This window comes from Dermacentor andersoni, chromosome 6 (assembly GCF_023375885.2).
Source record: "Dermacentor andersoni chromosome 6, qqDerAnde1_hic_scaffold, whole genome shotgun sequence".
NCBI lineage: Eukaryota > Metazoa > Arthropoda > Arachnida > Ixodida > Ixodidae > Dermacentor > Dermacentor andersoni.
The window spans coordinates 59316611-59335590 of NC_092819.1; the positions used below are offsets into that span (position 1 = coordinate 59316611).

At 45.1% G+C, this 18980-nt stretch overlaps 1 protein-coding gene across 1 annotated transcript; it reads left to right on the plus strand.

Annotated features, from left to right (window-relative positions):
• The first annotated feature begins 16866 nt into the window (after nt 1–16866).
• On the plus strand, nt 16867–18765 carry LOC126523044 (uncharacterized). The gene has a single exon (XM_072288930.1). It carries the CDS (start codon nt 16867–16869, stop codon nt 18763–18765), a length of 1899 nt encoding a protein of 632 aa, XP_072145031.1.
• Nucleotides 18766–18980: the final 215 nt, after the last annotated feature.

Sequence of the window (18980 nt, forward strand, 5' to 3'; positions counted from 1 at the left end):
ATTCATTTCACCTACTGTTCTTCATGACTTGTTTTCATAAATTTTTGCTTGTGGACTTAATTAACTCATTAACTTATGCAGGGTGTTACAGCTAACTTTGGCCAGAGTTTAAAGATATTCTGATGGACTTAAAACGATGCGACCAAATGCATGTTGCTCAATTTTGTATGGAGTACGTGTGTCACGCAATATTTTTAATTTTGATTAATTATATAATTATTCAAAATTTAATGACCACCTTCTGAAGCAACAAAGCTAGGAAAAAAATTCCAATTGGAAAGTTGCAGAGCGGTTTGCAATACGTCCGATTAGACAGTTTCTAACTTTATATTATATATTAGTGTTTTTCAGCTTACTGCGGATGCGTGCGAAATACAAAAAATATATACCACGCGACTTTCCCGCTTGCGCGTCGTGATTGCACTGCTCCCAAGAGTTTCGCGCACAAACGAACATGGAAAATGGAACTTTGGCCGTCATTTCCCCCTTCTAATAATCAACCTGCCACCGGGAAATTTACGAAAATAATGTTTTGAAATGATATTTCAAAACACATACACTGATTGGATGCTTCTCATTAGTGTCCCTTTAAGAGGACACTCAAGGGGGTTCACGTTGCGTTGGTAAAGAAAAGTTCTCCGTGCAAATAACGGATGAATTGTGGTACCCATTTCACTTTCATATAGCTAATAAAGCACTTACAACACGTTCAAAGCTTTTTGTGCGCCACCAGATGACTTAAAGGAAGACATTCTCATAAAACAGAGCTGGTTGCAGGACCACGGGAGGACGGGAAACGAGAGAAGTGTTGAGCAGGATCATTCTAAAAAAAAAAAAAAATTCTCAAGTTGAATTTGGGCGTTCTTTGACCCAGTAGCCAGCGCTGTTTCTTGGGAATGTCGATGAGAAAAACCAAGGAGCCCCCCACCTTTGCAGTCTTACTAAAGAGCCTCACACCAGGCCTTGTCGAAAGTTTTTGTTATGCACTCTGAGCTGTAAAGCGCCCTCTAGGTGATTTTTACCGCAAATATGTTTACGGCAGGTTCAGTAGTAGCCGAGATAAAGCGAAGGAAATATTTGGGAGGCCACGCTGGCGAGAAGCCGAGCTGCCCTCTCTGCAGCAGAGGCTCTCTCCCACTGCCACTACCAGCGCCCGCAAGCCACACCCCGCCTTCTCCAACATCGGTATTTCTTTTAGTTAGGACCCCAGCCACCGCAACCTTTTGACTCGAACTATTCCGTGTATCTTCCAGCGACATCGTAGCAAGTACAGTCCTTTAATGCGAAGGATTTTTTGCTTACTTCCAGACACACGTTGCGGTAGATATGCTCCTGTCTAACGTCGTTCAGAGCCTGTTCAAGTAAAAAAACAAACAAAAAAAGAAAAGAGAAAAAGATGTAGTTTCATTCGCAAGGCGAAGCATCGATTTTAATAGCAAATTATTAGACACCTATACGAAGTAAGGATAATAGTTTTATAGGCCAGGGGGTGTTCAGATAAGGACAGACTTAGGGGGGTCCCGACTATTTTTAGTTTTCAGTGAAAGAGGAGAGAGAGAGATAATTTAACTGAAAGAAGGCAGAGAGGTCGGCCTGAGCTAAGGTGCTCTAGCCTGCTACTCTGGACAGGGGGAGGGGGAACGGGGACATAAAGGTGTGATGAGGGATGATGATGACATAGCAAGAGGGATGCGCAAAGGTGAAAACAAGTTCAACACTCTGACGATGAACATTCACAAATGTCATCCATGAAGCCACTATCAGGTTTCGTATCAAGTCTGTAGTCACCAATTCAAGTGAACTTAAAAATAGAGGCGCTAGGACGAAGCTGGTGTGTGGGCCTTCCCTGCGTGAACAGCACAAGCGCCAAACAATATCTTCATAGCATATAATTTTCAGTGAAATGCCTATATACGTCTCTGTGTCTCTATATGAATCTGTGCAAAAGAATCGACCTTAGTTTTGCGAAACTTAGCGCAGATTTCCTGAAAGAAAAACATTGTTTCTTATTTCACTGATCACTTATATCTTATAACTCTAAAATTAACGCAAATTTTTTTCTGTATATCTACGCCATTAGTAAGATTTACCCACGGTAAGTCAAGTTTACATCACCCACAGTATGTCGTTGAAAAATTGCCAAACATTGGTTTTTGAGCAACTGCATGCATCTCATTGACCCCAATGTCAGAGGATTTTTTGGGTTATCTCAACTAAGGCGATGAAGCTGAAAATTATTTCTGACAAATATACAAAAGGTTTCTCGCAAACCAAAAAAAGTGTGCAACTATACCGCGTATTTACTTTGTCTTAAAACCCCAACAATTACAGAAATAGCGAACATTGGAACACTTTAGAGAGGTTTTCACGTATATACACTGTCGATTTTTATGAAAATATTATAGAATACCCACCCAAGACTGGTAAATTTAGTACTGCAAATGCATGTTGCATCATATTATCTTTAGTGAGGAAATTGAGCCTGTTTTAAGACCCAACTATGGTCATAGTCATAGCGAGGTAATGTGAACCTCGCTTCGGTTCATAGTCACTGTGTATTGCAAGATACCTCGAGAACGACAGAAATGCACAAAAACGCCGTCAAAAGTGCGATATCGAACACGGCGTAAAAGGACATCCAAGCTATCGCTGCATCGGTGTAGTTCCTCACAATGCACAATAAAATGTATGTCAGATTCACGATGATTTATTTACATTGTTTGGATTGTATTCCGCTCGCGCAGGATCCTTTTGTTCTTCATTCTTCTACTTCAGCGTAAAAGAGAGCATCCAAGCAGTGGTGTCGGAGGATTCAACGACGCTCCCCAGATGTGAACAAAGCCATGAAATGTAACAATTGAATATTCCTTCCCGCCAAGTAGAATGAACTTATAGTCCTCGCACCTTAAGCCAAGATGAAGGTTGCAATATTCTGCCTTTCCTGGGCGGTGGATTTCATTATTATTGCCGAGTGAGTACAAATTTGTGCCGCTTGGCTTTTTGTGAAGACCGTTACTGAGGCCGCATTTAACCTGAACGTAACACACAAGCGCGCTCGAGATATCTTACATTGGTAGTTGTTAATGGTGCTTTCCCGATTTTTTTTCCGTCTGTCGCGGTTATATTTCTGATTGCTTAGCCGAAGGTTCCGCGCGAAATATATTTCTGCCTCAAAAATAGTTATCTCACTCACTCACTCACTCACTCACTCACTCACTCACTCACTCACTCACTCACTCACTCACTCACTCACTCACTCACTCACTCACTCACTCACTCACTCACTCACTCACTCACTCACTCACTCACTCACTCACTCACTCACTCACTCACTCACTCACTCACTCACTCACTCACTCACTCACTCACTCACTCACTCACTCACTCACTCAAGGTTCGATAACAGGTCGGTGAAGTTCGTCCTAGTTTTGTCTTGTGCAGCTAAGAAAAAGCACACACTCAATATGAGATTTAATATTTTAAAGGCTACTTTGCTGTATGCCAGATGGGAGGCGGTTCTCCGCAGCCCTCTTCTGGCTGACCAACTCTGGGCTGTCCAGCAGGCCCACGATGCGGCCGAGAGGCTCGGCCTTCCGGTTCCCACGTGGGAGCGGCCCGCTTCGTGAAGACTCACGACCTGCAGGACTTGATTAAAGTTTTACCATACCATACCATACTTTGCTGTAATGCATTTTTAACAGACTTTAGGAAAGAATAACGTGGAAAGACACCCATACCGCGTGCTTGTACGACGACTGTCCCCGATTACGAAAAATTGTCGATTCTAGACAAAAAAAACTTTTACTGATAAAGCTTGAGAGCATTTACGGAAGTTGCAATTTGCGCGAGATTTGTCCATACAATATCGACTTACTAAAATTTTAGTGAATCAACTTTTTCAATTACAACTTTTGGGGTTGTGGGCGCGATGCAATTGCACAAACTTAAAGGGGCCTCTGCACCACTCCTTACCGAAGTGGAGAAATAGATTTCAAGTTAAAAGAGGTTATCACAGGATCTAGGTAAATAGATCTAGTACTTCAACACTTTCAGCAGAACTGTGCTGGACCGGAAAACCTTATTGTGGCCCTGCAGGACGCGCTTAGCGCAAAGCGGGCGTTTCCCACGTTGGGACAGGACAGGGACCGGACCTGGCGGTCACTTCGCAGTCCTGCTGGACGGCCCATTGCTGGTTGGCGAGTAGTGAGCTTCCGAGGGATTTCTCCACTTGTCCGAGGCAGAGTAGGTAAGAGCGTTTCTACACTCCCAGAGCATGTGCGCGAATGGCAATCAAGCACCGCCTTCGCCTAAAGTCCCCTTAAACTTCGTTAAGTAGCGACACTCTCCTCCTACGTCTTCACCCCTCCTCGTTTCTCCTCTCTTTCACGCTCCCTCCTCGACCGTGGCGCCGCCTACACCGCTCGTACTCATGACATATATCCAGATACTCTGTGCCTTGCATTGCTTACACGAAAAAAAAAGATAAATGCACGCCGAAACGAGCTCCTTCATTAGCAATTATGTTCCCACACTGTAGAATAATGCAGTACTGGAAACAGTTAATTGGAACAGTGATGCAGTTCACGGCACAGTTCGGGTTCGTATTTATGAAAACTGGCGCTAGGCACGAAGTTTCTAGCGATACATTAGGCTTGGAGATTGCCTGAGCAATATTACAGTTGCGACAGACCCCAAAAGTATTGCATCATTCGTTAATTGGTGATGTGTTGGCATTAAATGTACTGAAGATTATCGTGCCCATCCCGATGTCTGCGGTTCTCATGAAGCTTGGGCAGCAAATGTTATAATTTTATTTCAAACTACATATTTTTTGTAATGTGTAGGTTTCCTGCAGGCGAAGTTTTTTATAAAGTTTGCAAACGCACTTATGAGACAAGCCTTCTCGTACTTCATGGATTAAGTATAAAACGTACTCCTAGACTACTAGATTTAGGTCCTTGTCTTTCACCAGGCCATTGAAGATTACGTACTGTTTCTGCAAATTGCTTCTCAAACATACCCTTAAACAATGGCTTTCCAGGTCCTTAATAAATCGCGAAAATACTCCTACTAGAGTGGACGATTTTATAGGCAAACCTAAGGCTTCTCAGAAATTTCTTCTGACTGGCTGGCTAACTGGCTGACTGACATGGCTATCTTGCTATTGAACCGTCTTTTAAATCTTCATCAAATAACGTTATATAGGTTTATTTGTGTAGTCAAGTGTCCCATTTACTGATTTTCACGTTTAAAAAAAAATTAACAAGTAGGATCGCTGATGAATTACTGGAGATATTTTCTTATATATTGGCGTATCTCGTACGCATACCCTGATTGCGCTGTAGTTGCGCGAATGCTGGCATGTGTACAGCATCAAGCGCCATTGCGCATTCTGTGACGACCATACTTAGGCGCTAGTTTATATTTTGCAAATGCCTACATAAGAAGATCATTGACAGGCACCGTTGTGGCACCTACATTCAAAATATTATAAGCGAATATTTTCTACAATACAAACTGTTTTCCTTATTTCGCGTCACTTTAGCGATTGAGTTGTATTATTTTAGCACACTTTCATGGTGTCGAGTGCACTCGAGCTCGTCAGGCATATCCCCGTAAAAGGCTGGAAGCTCCTCGAGCAGACTACGCGCTTACAGTCTTTTATCACATCAACCATCGTTCCATTGCCTCCAGTCGCTTATCTCTCTAAGATAAGTTCGGCAGAACGCTTCTCATTTCAGCCTTATGATTGCAATAGCGATTATACGGACGCTTGAAGCGCATCCGCGCCGCCGGCGCTACCGTTGTCGTGCGTTTCCGCTCGCCAATCAGAGAGGCGCGCAGCAGCCACTGACTTCGCTCAAAATTCCCCACGATAGGGGGGGGGGGGGGGAATTATATTACTACATGATAAAGAATTCAATTTTATTAATCGATATTCACATGCGCCTTATATGCATGCTGTTTTTCTACGTCATCTTCACATGCGCGAAGCGTCCACTTTCTATATATGTATTTATCCATATGTGCATTAAATATCAGCTGTGAGTGACCGCATGTGTTTCTTTTTCTACGTCTTTCGTGTTTTTAGCGCTCTAAGTTTTTGCCACATCTTGCTATCGCAATCAGTGATTCGTCCTAGGGGGAAAAATAAAAAGACAACCTCCCAACTATTATAGATTTCGCACTCGGCTATCATCTTCGTAACTGTATCAAAAGTCGCTTATCCTACCCTTTAATTTTTAGATATACTACAATTCAGCATAGAACTCCTCTTGCTGCTCTTTGTTTTTCTGGGAAGTTGTAGGACAGTGTGCGCAAGAAGTAAATATGCAAATTCTAATATTATTGTGCATTTTACCTTTAGAAGTAGTATCTCCTGCAGCAAAGTCACTGTTTCCGAGCAGACCAGACCTCCAAAGCTGGCTCACAAAAATCGATATGCCGTTACGACACTATGAAAGTAGCTAGAATGTATTTTCTCGGAATGGCTGGCGACCACTTTCCAGCATTGTCCTCGACAGCAGCATTATCCCCGACAGCACAATAGCTCATGCTCCAGTGCGCATTTCCTTTTTTTAAAGTGTGCGAAAAAATTGATTAGAAAGAGGTTCGAAGGTTACGTTGGATGAAGAAGCATGGCGAAAACGTGTTGCAATTGTTCTGTGCATCGGTATGGCAAAACAGCAGGAGCAAGTCCACAATATGTTTCTCGTTCTGACTGATGACATGACTCTGTCAAGGTCATGAGACGATTTTGACAGAAGACAATGGCATGCCGGATATACTTGAAACACCCACTTAAAACTTAACCGGTTAATCTGCTGTTGTTGACGTAAAGGGCAAGTGTTGCTACGATGACTTTACCGTATCCATTCTCTGCACGACGGGGTGTCTGCTGTTTAGTCTATGGCGTTCGGATGCTGCTGTTTCATGCAAGCTGATGCCTGATACGTATCGCTTTGTGACGGGGTACTTATTTGGGGTGCTTACTTTCGACGTAATACTTCAGATTGAACATGCTGTGGAAATTGTACTCCATAGATAACCCTAGAAATAACACTGCGTAAATAACCCTGTAGTAATTTTTGTGAGTTGTGAAGTGAATATAAAGTGCACAAGCGACTCACGAAATGTGATGCTACTTGGATGTGCAAATATAATCTCGTGAGATGAAGAGACCAGACCTGGCTCTTTTTGAAGGCTATATTATTGTGAAATTATCGATGATATTGCCCAGTCCTTGCGATATTGCTTCACCATTCCCCTATTAGTATTTAGTCTCCTTCTTGCTGCCTTTTATTCTTACTCCATGATCTAATGCTTCCTGGCCCTTTCCGACTTATGAGTTATTTACGCTTATTACTTAATTTAGATCATTCAACCATTTAAACCTAATCTGAAGGGCTCGATCCATTCATGGCCTGAGGTCTCCTAGTTTAGGTCCCTTGTTTTGTTGTTCACGACAGCTGACTCTTATGACATTCTTTGACAGCTTGATGCAACCTTCACGTAGACGGATTTTGTGTGGTTTTGTCGGTTAACGTATCGGGTGGCTAATGGTTTTTTAATCACTCGCAATTACAGAAGCGGCGTTCCTAAAGAGGATTCCACATGGGATACCGGAGCTTGCACCTACGACGTAAGCTTGTGTGATGTGGGTTTTTCCGTGAATGTTATTTTACACCTGATGAGAACAGTAAAGGGGTGTGTATCTTCAATGGGGCATATATGAGACAAGGGGTATCGTGGATGCTGGATTTTTCAGAAATGTGACAGGCTACAATATCAGATCTGGGGTACAGCACTCTTGAAGATAAATTACTCTGCAAGAAAATAAGAAAAAGACAAATTTAAGCGATACTGGAAAATTGTTACGTTACCGCACACTGTATTGACATTGCTGTATTGACATCACTTTCTAAATATTAAAATCATCGCTAAACTGAATCGAGAAAATGGCCCATAAGAATGGTCAGGTGCGCCACTTTGACACAGAACTGCTTAGTTTGTTATCTAGTTCAGCGAGTCTACCAACACTGCCATATTACTTCATCTGGCCATGCCATGCTAGAGTTCGCCCGGATACTTACCTGGGGCCAAATTATGGACCCGAATAAGATAATGCCCAAATTTATTTCCAGCGCATTTCTTCGTTCTCGTGCGTACAACTATGTTTTTTTTCTCGCCACATTTCCTATTACTACAAATTATATATAATGCTAAACGTACGGCATGGTTTATTCTGCCAGAAAACTTGCCTTATATTACCGCGACCAGAATCGGAGCCATGGTGACGCGGGAGAGGCTTCCGTGAGCACTTTCCAGCGCGAACTTCGTGAACGTCGTCACAGTGCCCTCGGTAGCTCTCTGGTCATTGTCAAAATGCCCTCTGGAACTCCCTGGCCATCGACACAATGCCCTCTGGTCGGCTGTAATTACGCGTTAGCCCCCGTACAAGCATTGCAGAAGCTGCAGCGCTTACTTTTTTACTGACGTTCTATAGCAGGTAAGACAGTAATGGTATCGGCTGAATAATAGCCACTATACACTCGTGGCAGCTTGCATACATGGGATGATCGCGAGAGAATGGACAGCTGCCCTTGGAAAGCATGCTTCGCTTGGGGTCTCTTCAATAAAAGAAACGCTTCTACTAGAGACGGCCACAATTACGGACAAGCTGTAAAAATTATAATTCAAGGTATGATACGGCACGTTTCTGCTATTTCTGAAAAAACAAGCACCGTGCATGTTTGTACATGTGGACAACTGACACAGGGCGTGCAAATGCAAAGCCGTGCTGAAGCAGCACCGCAACGCAAGTCGACAACACGCAAGCGCCTGTCCAGCAAATCAAACACTTCAGTCACAGTGCGATGCGCCCGTGTCAGGGAATGAACATGTAGTGCTGACTCTCTCGCAGGCTACGAACAATGGCGAGCAATAGCGCCTCGAGCAAAACACGTCTCGCTGGGTGTTATGTGCACAACGTGGGCAAAAGTGGTGCACGTAAGGTAAAAGTTAGCGTCACATCGCGACTGTCACAAGGCCGTCAACATTACCACCAAATATCGTCACTGAACACGAACAGCGGAGAAAGCTCCGCTTACATCGATTCCCACGGTGCGTGGGATCTGCATAACTTTTCTTCTGGGCTAATATTGAACCTATTCTTTAGAGTGAATGAAGGCAGTAACCAATACCCTGACAATGTACGCATTATTTTGGCAGCTGAATTTCCCGGAACCGGTTTTCTAGTAGTTCGTTCTCGGGAGCCCGAATCGGGCCCCTTCATGTTGCACCAAATGCCAAGTAAATAAGAAGGCCAGGTATAAATGTCTCTGGTGGAAAATTCGAGCGCGACCGATCTTTCGACCTAGCAAGAAGAGCCATGGATGCATACGTGTGTACGCAGTTTGCCAATATACTGTACATGTATTTCGGCTGTGTTACTAACGAAATAAATGCGCACTTTGTTAAGCCACCGGTGGGAGTCACGGTTTGGATTGCAATGAGAAAACTTATTGAATAAATTACCGTTACAACGCCTGACAATATCGTGTATCAACACAAGATCCATGCTTGTTAAAGTGTTGGCGCAATCTTGGCCAGCTTCCTTGAATTACTCCTCTCGGATTAAGTAGTCTGCCAATTTGCTTCGCTCACTGTTTCACATCTTGACGGGTCCCTTTGCTTTCTTTTCTTCCCGCAGTGCTTCGGAAGACTTGAGGGACAATCGTGCGGCACCAACTGTACGTGTCACCGGTACGCCGGGAACCGTACCGACATGGTCTGTCTGGTAGACGGCTGCCAGATACCAAGTGGAGTTGTACCGCTAGCGCGGGATCCGCAGCCACTTCCACAGCCGCGACCGCGCCGTCAACGTCCGCAAGGTGGCGTTGGTGGCGGCGACGTCTTGCGGCGTCCGCAAGATCCATTAGATGCGCGAAATGTCCGAGATCTGCGACACGTGCGACGTGACCAAGATACGCGAAACGCGCGATACGTGGACGTTTCGCGAAGTGCGCGATATGCCGAGCTTCTGAGAAATGCGCGACGAGCTCGAGATCGACGACGTGCTCGACATGCGCACAATCCACGAAGTGCGCGACCTGTCCAATAAGATCTGCGGCCAGCATAACAGCCGCCTCAAAAGTAGCCCGCAAGTCAGCACGAGGGGGAAGGCCGCAAATGTTTAATTTACATGAGTATATATATAAAAGAAAAGAAGTTAGCAGGCGTACGAAGTGCAGGCTATATGAGCTGTCGTCTAGAGCTTGGGAAAGTTCACATGCAGGAGGTTATACTCAAAGCGTTCGTGGGACACGAGCGCACTGGGATGGGACGACACTGGCTAGTACACAGGAAGAAAAAAAAAGAAGGTTACACAGTAGCGCGAGCGTCATTTTATGGCATCTATATAGACTAATATTTCGGATTTACGCAAGCATCATATCTGCACATATATTAGTTGTTAGTTGCACATAAATTACACGCAAACAATTTCATCCATTTCTTTCTAGTAACAGCATTTTGCCGTAGCAGAATTCAGGCATCTGTTTAAAATTATTCCATTGAGACGAAGTCCACATGCGGCTTAGCGGAAGCTGACCTATCTGAGTAGCCATCGAAATGAACCCGAGCATAACGTAACTCTTCATCGCATGGTAGCTCACAGTGCTGAGTGATAAAAAAAAATGTTGCTGCTTGCCTCGAGAAACATAAATATCAATCAATAGCAAAACCACTCTCGCTTAAGACAGTTAAGGAATGAGTGCCCACAAGGCACAGGAAAAGAACTTTCAGTGATGTGCTTATCTATTCCCAACAATCGTAGGTGTTTACATGACTCTTTCTATCACGCTTCTTACTCCTCTTGCGGCCAATTCCAGTTATTGCTCTGAAGGCGCTACTGGAATTCGCGGGATAGATCACTCGGATCATGCTATGATTTCGGGCACTCTAATCTATTACAGCAAAACGTAGTGCACTATGCCGGCACCCACATTGAAGGTTGTCATGCAGGGCCGGGAAACTGACGTGACACCCTCCATAGGTTTCCGTTGAAGCCATGCCTAAAAAGAGTTCAAAAGCGAGAGCGATCCGCCTTGAAGCCAGGTAATCCGATACGACATTTGCAAAACAAACAAACAAACAAACAAACAAACAAACAAACAAACAAACAAACAAACAAACAAACAAACAAACAAACAAACAAACAAACAAACAAACAAACAAACAAAAACAAAGCGCAGACTTGCCTGGCCTGGCGGAATCACTGCCCACTTTCCAGAGAAGCAGTACCTTTGGACATGTTGCACTGGTAATTTCAAATGCCTGCAATAAAACCACACATTCTAAAACGCTGCCCGCGTATGGGACTAAAGATATGGATTTCATTCAGTGGAAACTTAAAGTGCGTGTTACATTTAATTTTCTTGTGAGAATGTTGGAAAAAGTCGTGCGTATAACGCGTGTCTAACGGCACAGTTCACGCACGTTTACATGATTACCCTTGCGCGAGGATCAAACGCAAGGCAATGCCTTTATTTCCACCAGATAGGTGTACAGTGTCGGCGCCACTCTCAGTCTGAGAATATGAGCAAACGCTTCATGTTATGCTGTTCGTATAAGGGCTGACTCAAACAGCCGTCATCCGCCCTGTCACGGCACCGGTGTCCTTTACAGGAGAGCGTTTCTTCGCCTTTTCCTCCTATTAAAAACAAGAAAGAAATAAAGAAAACGTGACGTTTTAGGGGATGATGCCTTTTACCGTGCTCTGAATTCTAGAGGTGCATTTCCACTAGAGAGACACCTTATACCCGCCTTTACTTAATATGTAAGAATGCACAGCATCGTTGTTTTTGACAATAAACACCGTGCTATTCAAATGGTCCCTAAAATCAAGGCTTTAACAAGACAAAGCAAGAGAATACGTGAAATAAAAGCTTTTCACACGGCGAAAAATGTAGATGAAGCAAACAAAACAATTACATTAAAGAAAATTGGGTAAGCCAAGATATGATGCGCCGCGCAGACTAAGCGCTTTGAACTGCATCGCGAGAATCATGGGAAACTTTCAATCCCGCTGACATATTTCACTTCTCATCAGAGAGCATAATATGTTAAGGAATCACAACATTACAGAAGGCGTAGTCAATCGCTACGGACGATAATTAGTATCTAAAGGGTGTGGTCCTTTCGCCAAAATGAATTCTGCAGTGCGAGCACAGGAGGAGGAGAGGAGACAAAGGGGAGGAAAGACAGGGAGGTTAGCCAGTGTAAGTACCGGCTGGCTACCCTGTGCCGGGGAAAGTGGTAATGGGAATTAAAGGAGAGAGAAGAAGAGGGAGAAAAAAAATGAAACCGGAAAATTCACACAGGAACGCGATACTTCGTGCTACAACACTCAAAGACGGTCGCACAATTCGCATGTCCTTAAGAACTTCAGCAAAGCCCTTAAGGCCTTGAGTGCCGAAGTCTGTCTGGACCAGTGTCCTAGAGCTTTTTCCTCTGTAAAGGGGCGATTGTCCAGTTTTTCGAGCGCGGTCACGAGCACTGTTCTTGGCAAGTTGTAACACGGACAGTCACAAAGGAGGTGCACAATCGTCTCCTCGCAGCCGCAGGTGTCGCAAGTAGGGCTGTCGGCCATTCCGATGCAGAATGAATAGGAGTTCGTGAATGCCACGCAGAGCCATAGGCGGCTGGGTGGGACCGGTAACACCAACTTCCGTGCCCTCCAGTCTGTACGAGCTCAAGCTCTGAGAATTTGCGAGCACAGCATGACGCGTACAACTCGCTGGATTTCCTCAGGCGCCTGCCTGAAGAAGTCTAGTGAAAAAAAAAAAAGAAGAGGCCACCTGATTACGAATCTACCCACACAGCCGATAGATGGATGGATAGATGGATGCCAGCGTTTCCTTTGAAATGGGGCGGTGGCTTACGCCACCAAGATTTAGTTTTTGCTGAATGTCTTACCTATCCTTTTTTTTTTAGAGATGATAACTGCCCAGCATCAGACTTTCTCAGGCATTACTGGAAAGTTCCTTTTAAAATGCGTAAGCATATAATGCTCACCCAATTCTTATTGTACAGTTGGACTACTCCATCGTTAGAAACCAACTACAGAGGAAGTTCGCGTCGCCCTTTTATGTAATTGCGCGTGAAAAGACCTGCTTATCGAACTAACAAAGCTAACGAACTGATTACTATATTAATTACGAGATTTGCAAACTTATTACTAATTGTACGAAATAATTACTAACGTTTACTAAGCGAACTACCAACAAATAACTAATTGCTAATTTTCAGCTAATCACTAAAATAACAAGATTATTTGTTAATAACGTATCTAACTATAATAAATAAGCAAACATAATTAACTTACTAACTTATCAACCAATAACTAACACATTGAGATAGCTAGTCAGATATAACTCACTTATCCAACTAACTAACTAGACAAAGTGCAAATTGAAACAGTCAAACGAAACACAAACGCATCGCAGATTACATTATTTTGGCAAACGTTACCTTTGCATGTTCACTTTGCAAAGACGCTGGAATAAATGTGGGGGAGGCACCCTTCCTCGTGAAAGTGTTGCGTGATCGCACAGCCCGACCATCTGGTGCGGTAGATTGCTCACCTTCTACTTACGCCAGCGCCTCTGGTGCCACCTTCTGTTCGTATAGGAAGCATTCGGGAAAGTTTCATGACCAGATGAAAAGTATTGAAGGGCACCGATAAAACCGCTTTCGTTAACTCTAAGTTTCCACCCTAAAAGGTAACCTTCCTGTCCACAGACATTAGCCAGACGTTGCATATCCCTTTGCCTGTCAGCAAGCTATACAATGTCTGCCGTATAAAACAAACCTGGAAGTTGCTGCTCTACTATCGTGCCCGCCTGTCTGTATGAGAGATTGAACCCGATATTGATTCCTTCTAGCGCCCCTTCCATCCTTAGCATTGTACATCATAAAAAACAGCGGCGTAAAGAGGCACCATTGTCTAAGTCCTCTGAATATATAAACTTTCTCCTCGCTCCTCACCCTTCCCATTAAACGCAAACGGTAGTTGCCGCTCTGCTGGTCACTCGAGGCACTTTGCCCGTATTCGCGGGCTTCTTTCACGCTCGGAAAAACACTTTTATGTAGCGCGTATTGAGCAACACAAAGCTGTATCGGCAGTTTTTCGTGTTGCTCTACAGTTTTCTCATTGACAGATATTCGCTTTGTAATGATAAGCTGGATTAGAAAAAAGGACTTCCAGCGAAGTGCCTGGTCTTTCATTTGAGCTAGCTGTCGTCTGACAACAGATGCTACGATGACGTCAACGTTAAAACAGGAATTTGTTTTGTTTTATTCGCATTGTGTGGTAACACAAAGAGACTGAGCGCTCACCACCTTTTATTTTTTTTATAGGAAAGAGAAATGAAGCAGGCCTATACAGCAAAACAACATAAAGAAGGACCTAGTGGCTCTTATTACATAAGAAATAGCAATCGTAAAACCATTTTTTCGATCCATAGGTGTGTTTTAAACTTGCATTTCTACAAGAACAGTCAACATGAAGGCTGCTATACTCTCTATACTTTTGGTGACCGATTTCGTCAAGATTATCGAGTAAGTGCCAATATCTGCTTCTTTTGAAAGCAATTACGCTGAACAGCTGTATTGAAATTATAGCGTATTGTAGATGGCTTTATGTCAAAGAAACGTACGGCAGTTATAGATTGATGGATGAATGAATGAATTTGATAGGTATACTAGTAGAACGTGGTGACAGGATGCAGCAGCTAAGATTGTTCTTTTGCCATTTGTTGGTACATTCTTGGCGGCTCCAGCGAGGTAATTATTGGTACGAAATGTCTAAAAACAGAAAACTATACACTGTGCTGTTACTGCGCCGCTAAATTTTGGTATCACAACCCAATCTGTGCCATTGTCAACAACGTTTGCTTAATACATGGGTTTTGACAATTGCTGAAGCAATTAAATAAAGTTTGATGAGTAGGGAAGCAGGAAATTTAAGACTTCTAAAACCTTGTGAGCTAAATCTGCGTGACTTGACTTCGCACACGGTAGTATTCTTTCTCTTTGTCCCACAAAACACAGACGACTGCTAATATATTTCCAGAAATGAAAGTATGGAATCCACTTTTTCCCTTACCACTCGACTACCTCGTACTTGTACCTTCGAGCGCTATGTGTTGAATCACAGCCGTGTCTCCCTACCTTTAGAGTTGATTACGTTTTCACATTTTCCAATTAAATGTGCCTTTCTTGTTCTTATGAAGCAAGAGAGGTCGTCTTATGACAAAGAAACTCGCTAATGCTCGCCCGACTGTAAGGCGAGAAAAATGACGTCACCTATGCGCACCTGGCAACATCGTAATAATTGCGCTCTTTGGCATATCAGTTTTGGATGCCTAGGTAACGTGGCGGCATTCATTATTCTACATAAAGTGGAGCAAGTGAACAAGTGAGGATGCGTCCATTGCTTGCCTCAGATTAAAATCTGAGGCACGACGTCGGTGCTTCTCATAACTCCTCTGTTTCGGTGGATACCGTACATGGTGACTGGGCGTACGACACGAGGCCTAAGAGACAGCTTCAGAGAACACGTAATCGATTTCGGAGCTCAATACGACTTGTCCAAGTGGTTTAGTAAAAGAGGGGCTATATATGTATTCCAAGTTGTCTAAACATTCTGCTTCTGAGTTGAATCAGGATCAGTGTATTTCGCTCTTCAGTTTTTTCTATTATCATTCATTTTGAAACAGCGGCTTGTCATGTTTCTCCGTCAGTAACGTTCCTCGATGCAGTCACTATTCAATTGTTTATTTACTGCCTAATCCTTGGCTGGTGTGCTCAAGTGCGATAGATTTGTTCTCGCTGAGCACAACGGTTGGAGCATAGACGTTCTATACCTTGCAATAGCTTGCAGCAAAGGCGTATTATCGCTAGTCCCTCGCTTACTCTGTACCGTCACGAAACGTTCACATTCGAACATTCGTGCGCTGTCTGTGCAGCCCATCACCCACGCTTCGGAGGACTGATTCAAGGCTGCGCTCGTATACTTATTTGTACGTGATCGATAGAGTGGACGTAAACTTAAATGTGAGTTGAGGTGGCTGTGACTAGATAACATGCAAGAAACTGCGTAGCAAGTGGTACTCATCCTTGCTGGCACTCCGGGTTGAAGAGTTTTGCTTTGAAGTTAGCGTTACAATGCTGGTGGATGAGTTAAATTTGTTATAGTCGAGTAAAGCCATGCATCACGAAGAGTCGGCAATGCAAGCCCTTTGCGATGCAGTCCTTCTGTGGCAGCGGTCCGTGGGGTTGGTTACACAGGTTTATTCCGTGTTATTCCATCATTCCTTGATACACCAGACACTATTTTTACAGCCAACTACTGCACACGTCTTCTCTTTAGCGTTCGCCGGTTTGTAGCACGAAAGGAATACAATGTGCTGTTAGCGAACACCCAGTTGCATTTCCGACTGCTCATGGGGACGACGACGACGCCGCTGACGGAGCGCACGCGCCTCGTATGGGCTCCGTATATTTCAAACTCTTGTGGCCAAACAATCACCGCTGGACCCAAACAAACGTCGGAACCAGCTTCCGGAAGTGTTCTGCTACCGATCAAGACCAGTCCCGACGCCAGGGACCCAGGACAAGGGTTTCTACGACCACAAGATTGCTAGCCCTAACAAGATCTTCAGCTGCTCCGTCTGGCCGAGAGACAGGTGCGCCGCAGCTACGAAGGTGCGCGGCGTCACTGTCGTAGTCCCGGCTCCCGAGGACTTCGCCCAACGACTCGCACCCTCGTGAAATCAAGTAAGTGCAGTCCCTCCCCTCGTCATGGAGGTAGTAGAGGTTGAAGGCACGGAAATAGCCCCCGAAGAAGTTACCGTTGAAGCAGGGTGGCTTGTCAGCCATCGTCAGCAACGACAGACTACGCAGGCATCATCCCTACTCATACACGGATCCCTCCGTGCAACAGCAAGCGCACGCACCGAGAGTACCGAGCAGTCCGAACTACGCCGACGCGCACCACGGCAACCACGACTTCCGAAGAATGATATCAAGATCGTCATACGCCCAAGAGACGGTTTCAAGGTGTCCAAACTAGGAGACGCCCAGATACGCGACTCAATACTACAGATCACGGGCATTACAACCAAAGAAGCAGAGGACGACATTTACCGCTCATGCACGGATAATAACGTCATTGTAGTTAGCACGCCAATGATGTCTAACGCCGAAAAATACTGTCGCATCCGCAGTCTCCCCATCGGAGCAGTCCGCTACGCTGCCACAACATACGTCACACCGCCGGAGGACACAGCCAAAGGAGTCATACATAACATCCCTTCATATGACACGGAAGAAGACATTACCAACAGTCTCGTTTACAAGAAGAACCCTAGGATTCTGCAGGCCCGACGCATGGGCAATACTAATTCAGTGCTCATCGTATTCGACGGAAAGCAGGTACCGTACCATGTCTACTACCGCGGAGCAGAGTACAAATGCTATCTACATAAGAAGCGCATCGAGGTCTGCGACATCTGCGGGACCGTCGGCCACAGGGCCGATGTATGCCCCACACCAACCCAGAAGAAATGCAAGAGCTGTGACACAGTAAATCCGCCGGCTGATCACCCCTGTCACCCTTGCTGCGCGCTCTGCGGCAAAGACCACCCGACTGGTGATAAGTCCTGCCATCGCCGCTTCCAGACACCACACCTCCTACTCCAACGACGATGGGAACGCCTACGACTGGGACACCAAGGAGCTGACCAGGAGACGGGGCCATCGACTTCTGCAAATGGAGACTCAGCTCTGCCAACACCGAAGTCAACACTACAACCGCAGGCTCCCGAACGCAGCAATTCACGAGGACGCAGTCGGTCTCGTGGACGCAGCCGCTCCCGAGGTCGCAGTCAGTCACAAGGACGCAGTCACTCCCGGAGCGGACCGGATTCAACACCGCCGCAGCAGCAAGGAAACGCAAGCCTCAGAACGACCACAGTTAAAGTGCAAGACGCACCCCCCCAGGTAAGCTGGGCCAGCATTGTCTCCCACACAGGTCACACCACACAACCTATAGCAACCCCAGTGAACACAGTTAGTGACGCTACCATGCACAACTTCATGCAGGAGCTCCGATCCTTACGTGCTGAGATACAAGAACTCAAGACAGAAAACGCTAATCTGAAATCACAACTTGCAGACCCACAACCCAAACATTTACCATCAAATGCAGACATCTTTCCTGTCCCTGCAATAGATTGCCCGCAAACCACCCAACAACCAACCTCACACAAACGCAAAGCTCTCGAACCAATCTCAAAAGCGGCAGCACCAGCATACACTTCAGAAGGAAATGTCAACTGTGATGCTCTCACTGAGCTGCAACAGCGGATAGAACGCAACCTCAACGAAGCATTAGATTGTAAGCTTGCCACATTGCTCGACGCCTCCATTGCAAAGGCTCTCGAACGCGCAATGGACAACCTCCTTACGGCGAAACTAGAAACGCTACTACTGCCCAGAATTGAGCAAGCCTTTGCGGCAAGAGAACAACAGCGACAGGAAAACATGGACGACACGCGCAAAGTGCTTCAAGACATGGTCGCGACTTTGGCTCAAAATCACAACACCCGTTTGACAGAATTGGAAAACACCCTACTCCGTCCCAGAGCAGGTCCCCTAAAGAAGCCGTACTCGCGTCCCGACAAAGATGGCTGCGAGTAATCCAGAACGTGTTACCTACTGCATTTGGCAGTGGAACTGCCGGGGCTTCCGGCGAAAGCGAGCACACTTAGAGCAATACATTACCTCTCTCGCACCACATACTTCCCCCGATGTTATCGCATTACAAGAGACCGGAGAAGCGGCTAAGCTGTCGGGATACGCGGCATACACCGCAGTTTGCAGTGATAACCGCAGGCCCCAAGTAACCACACTAG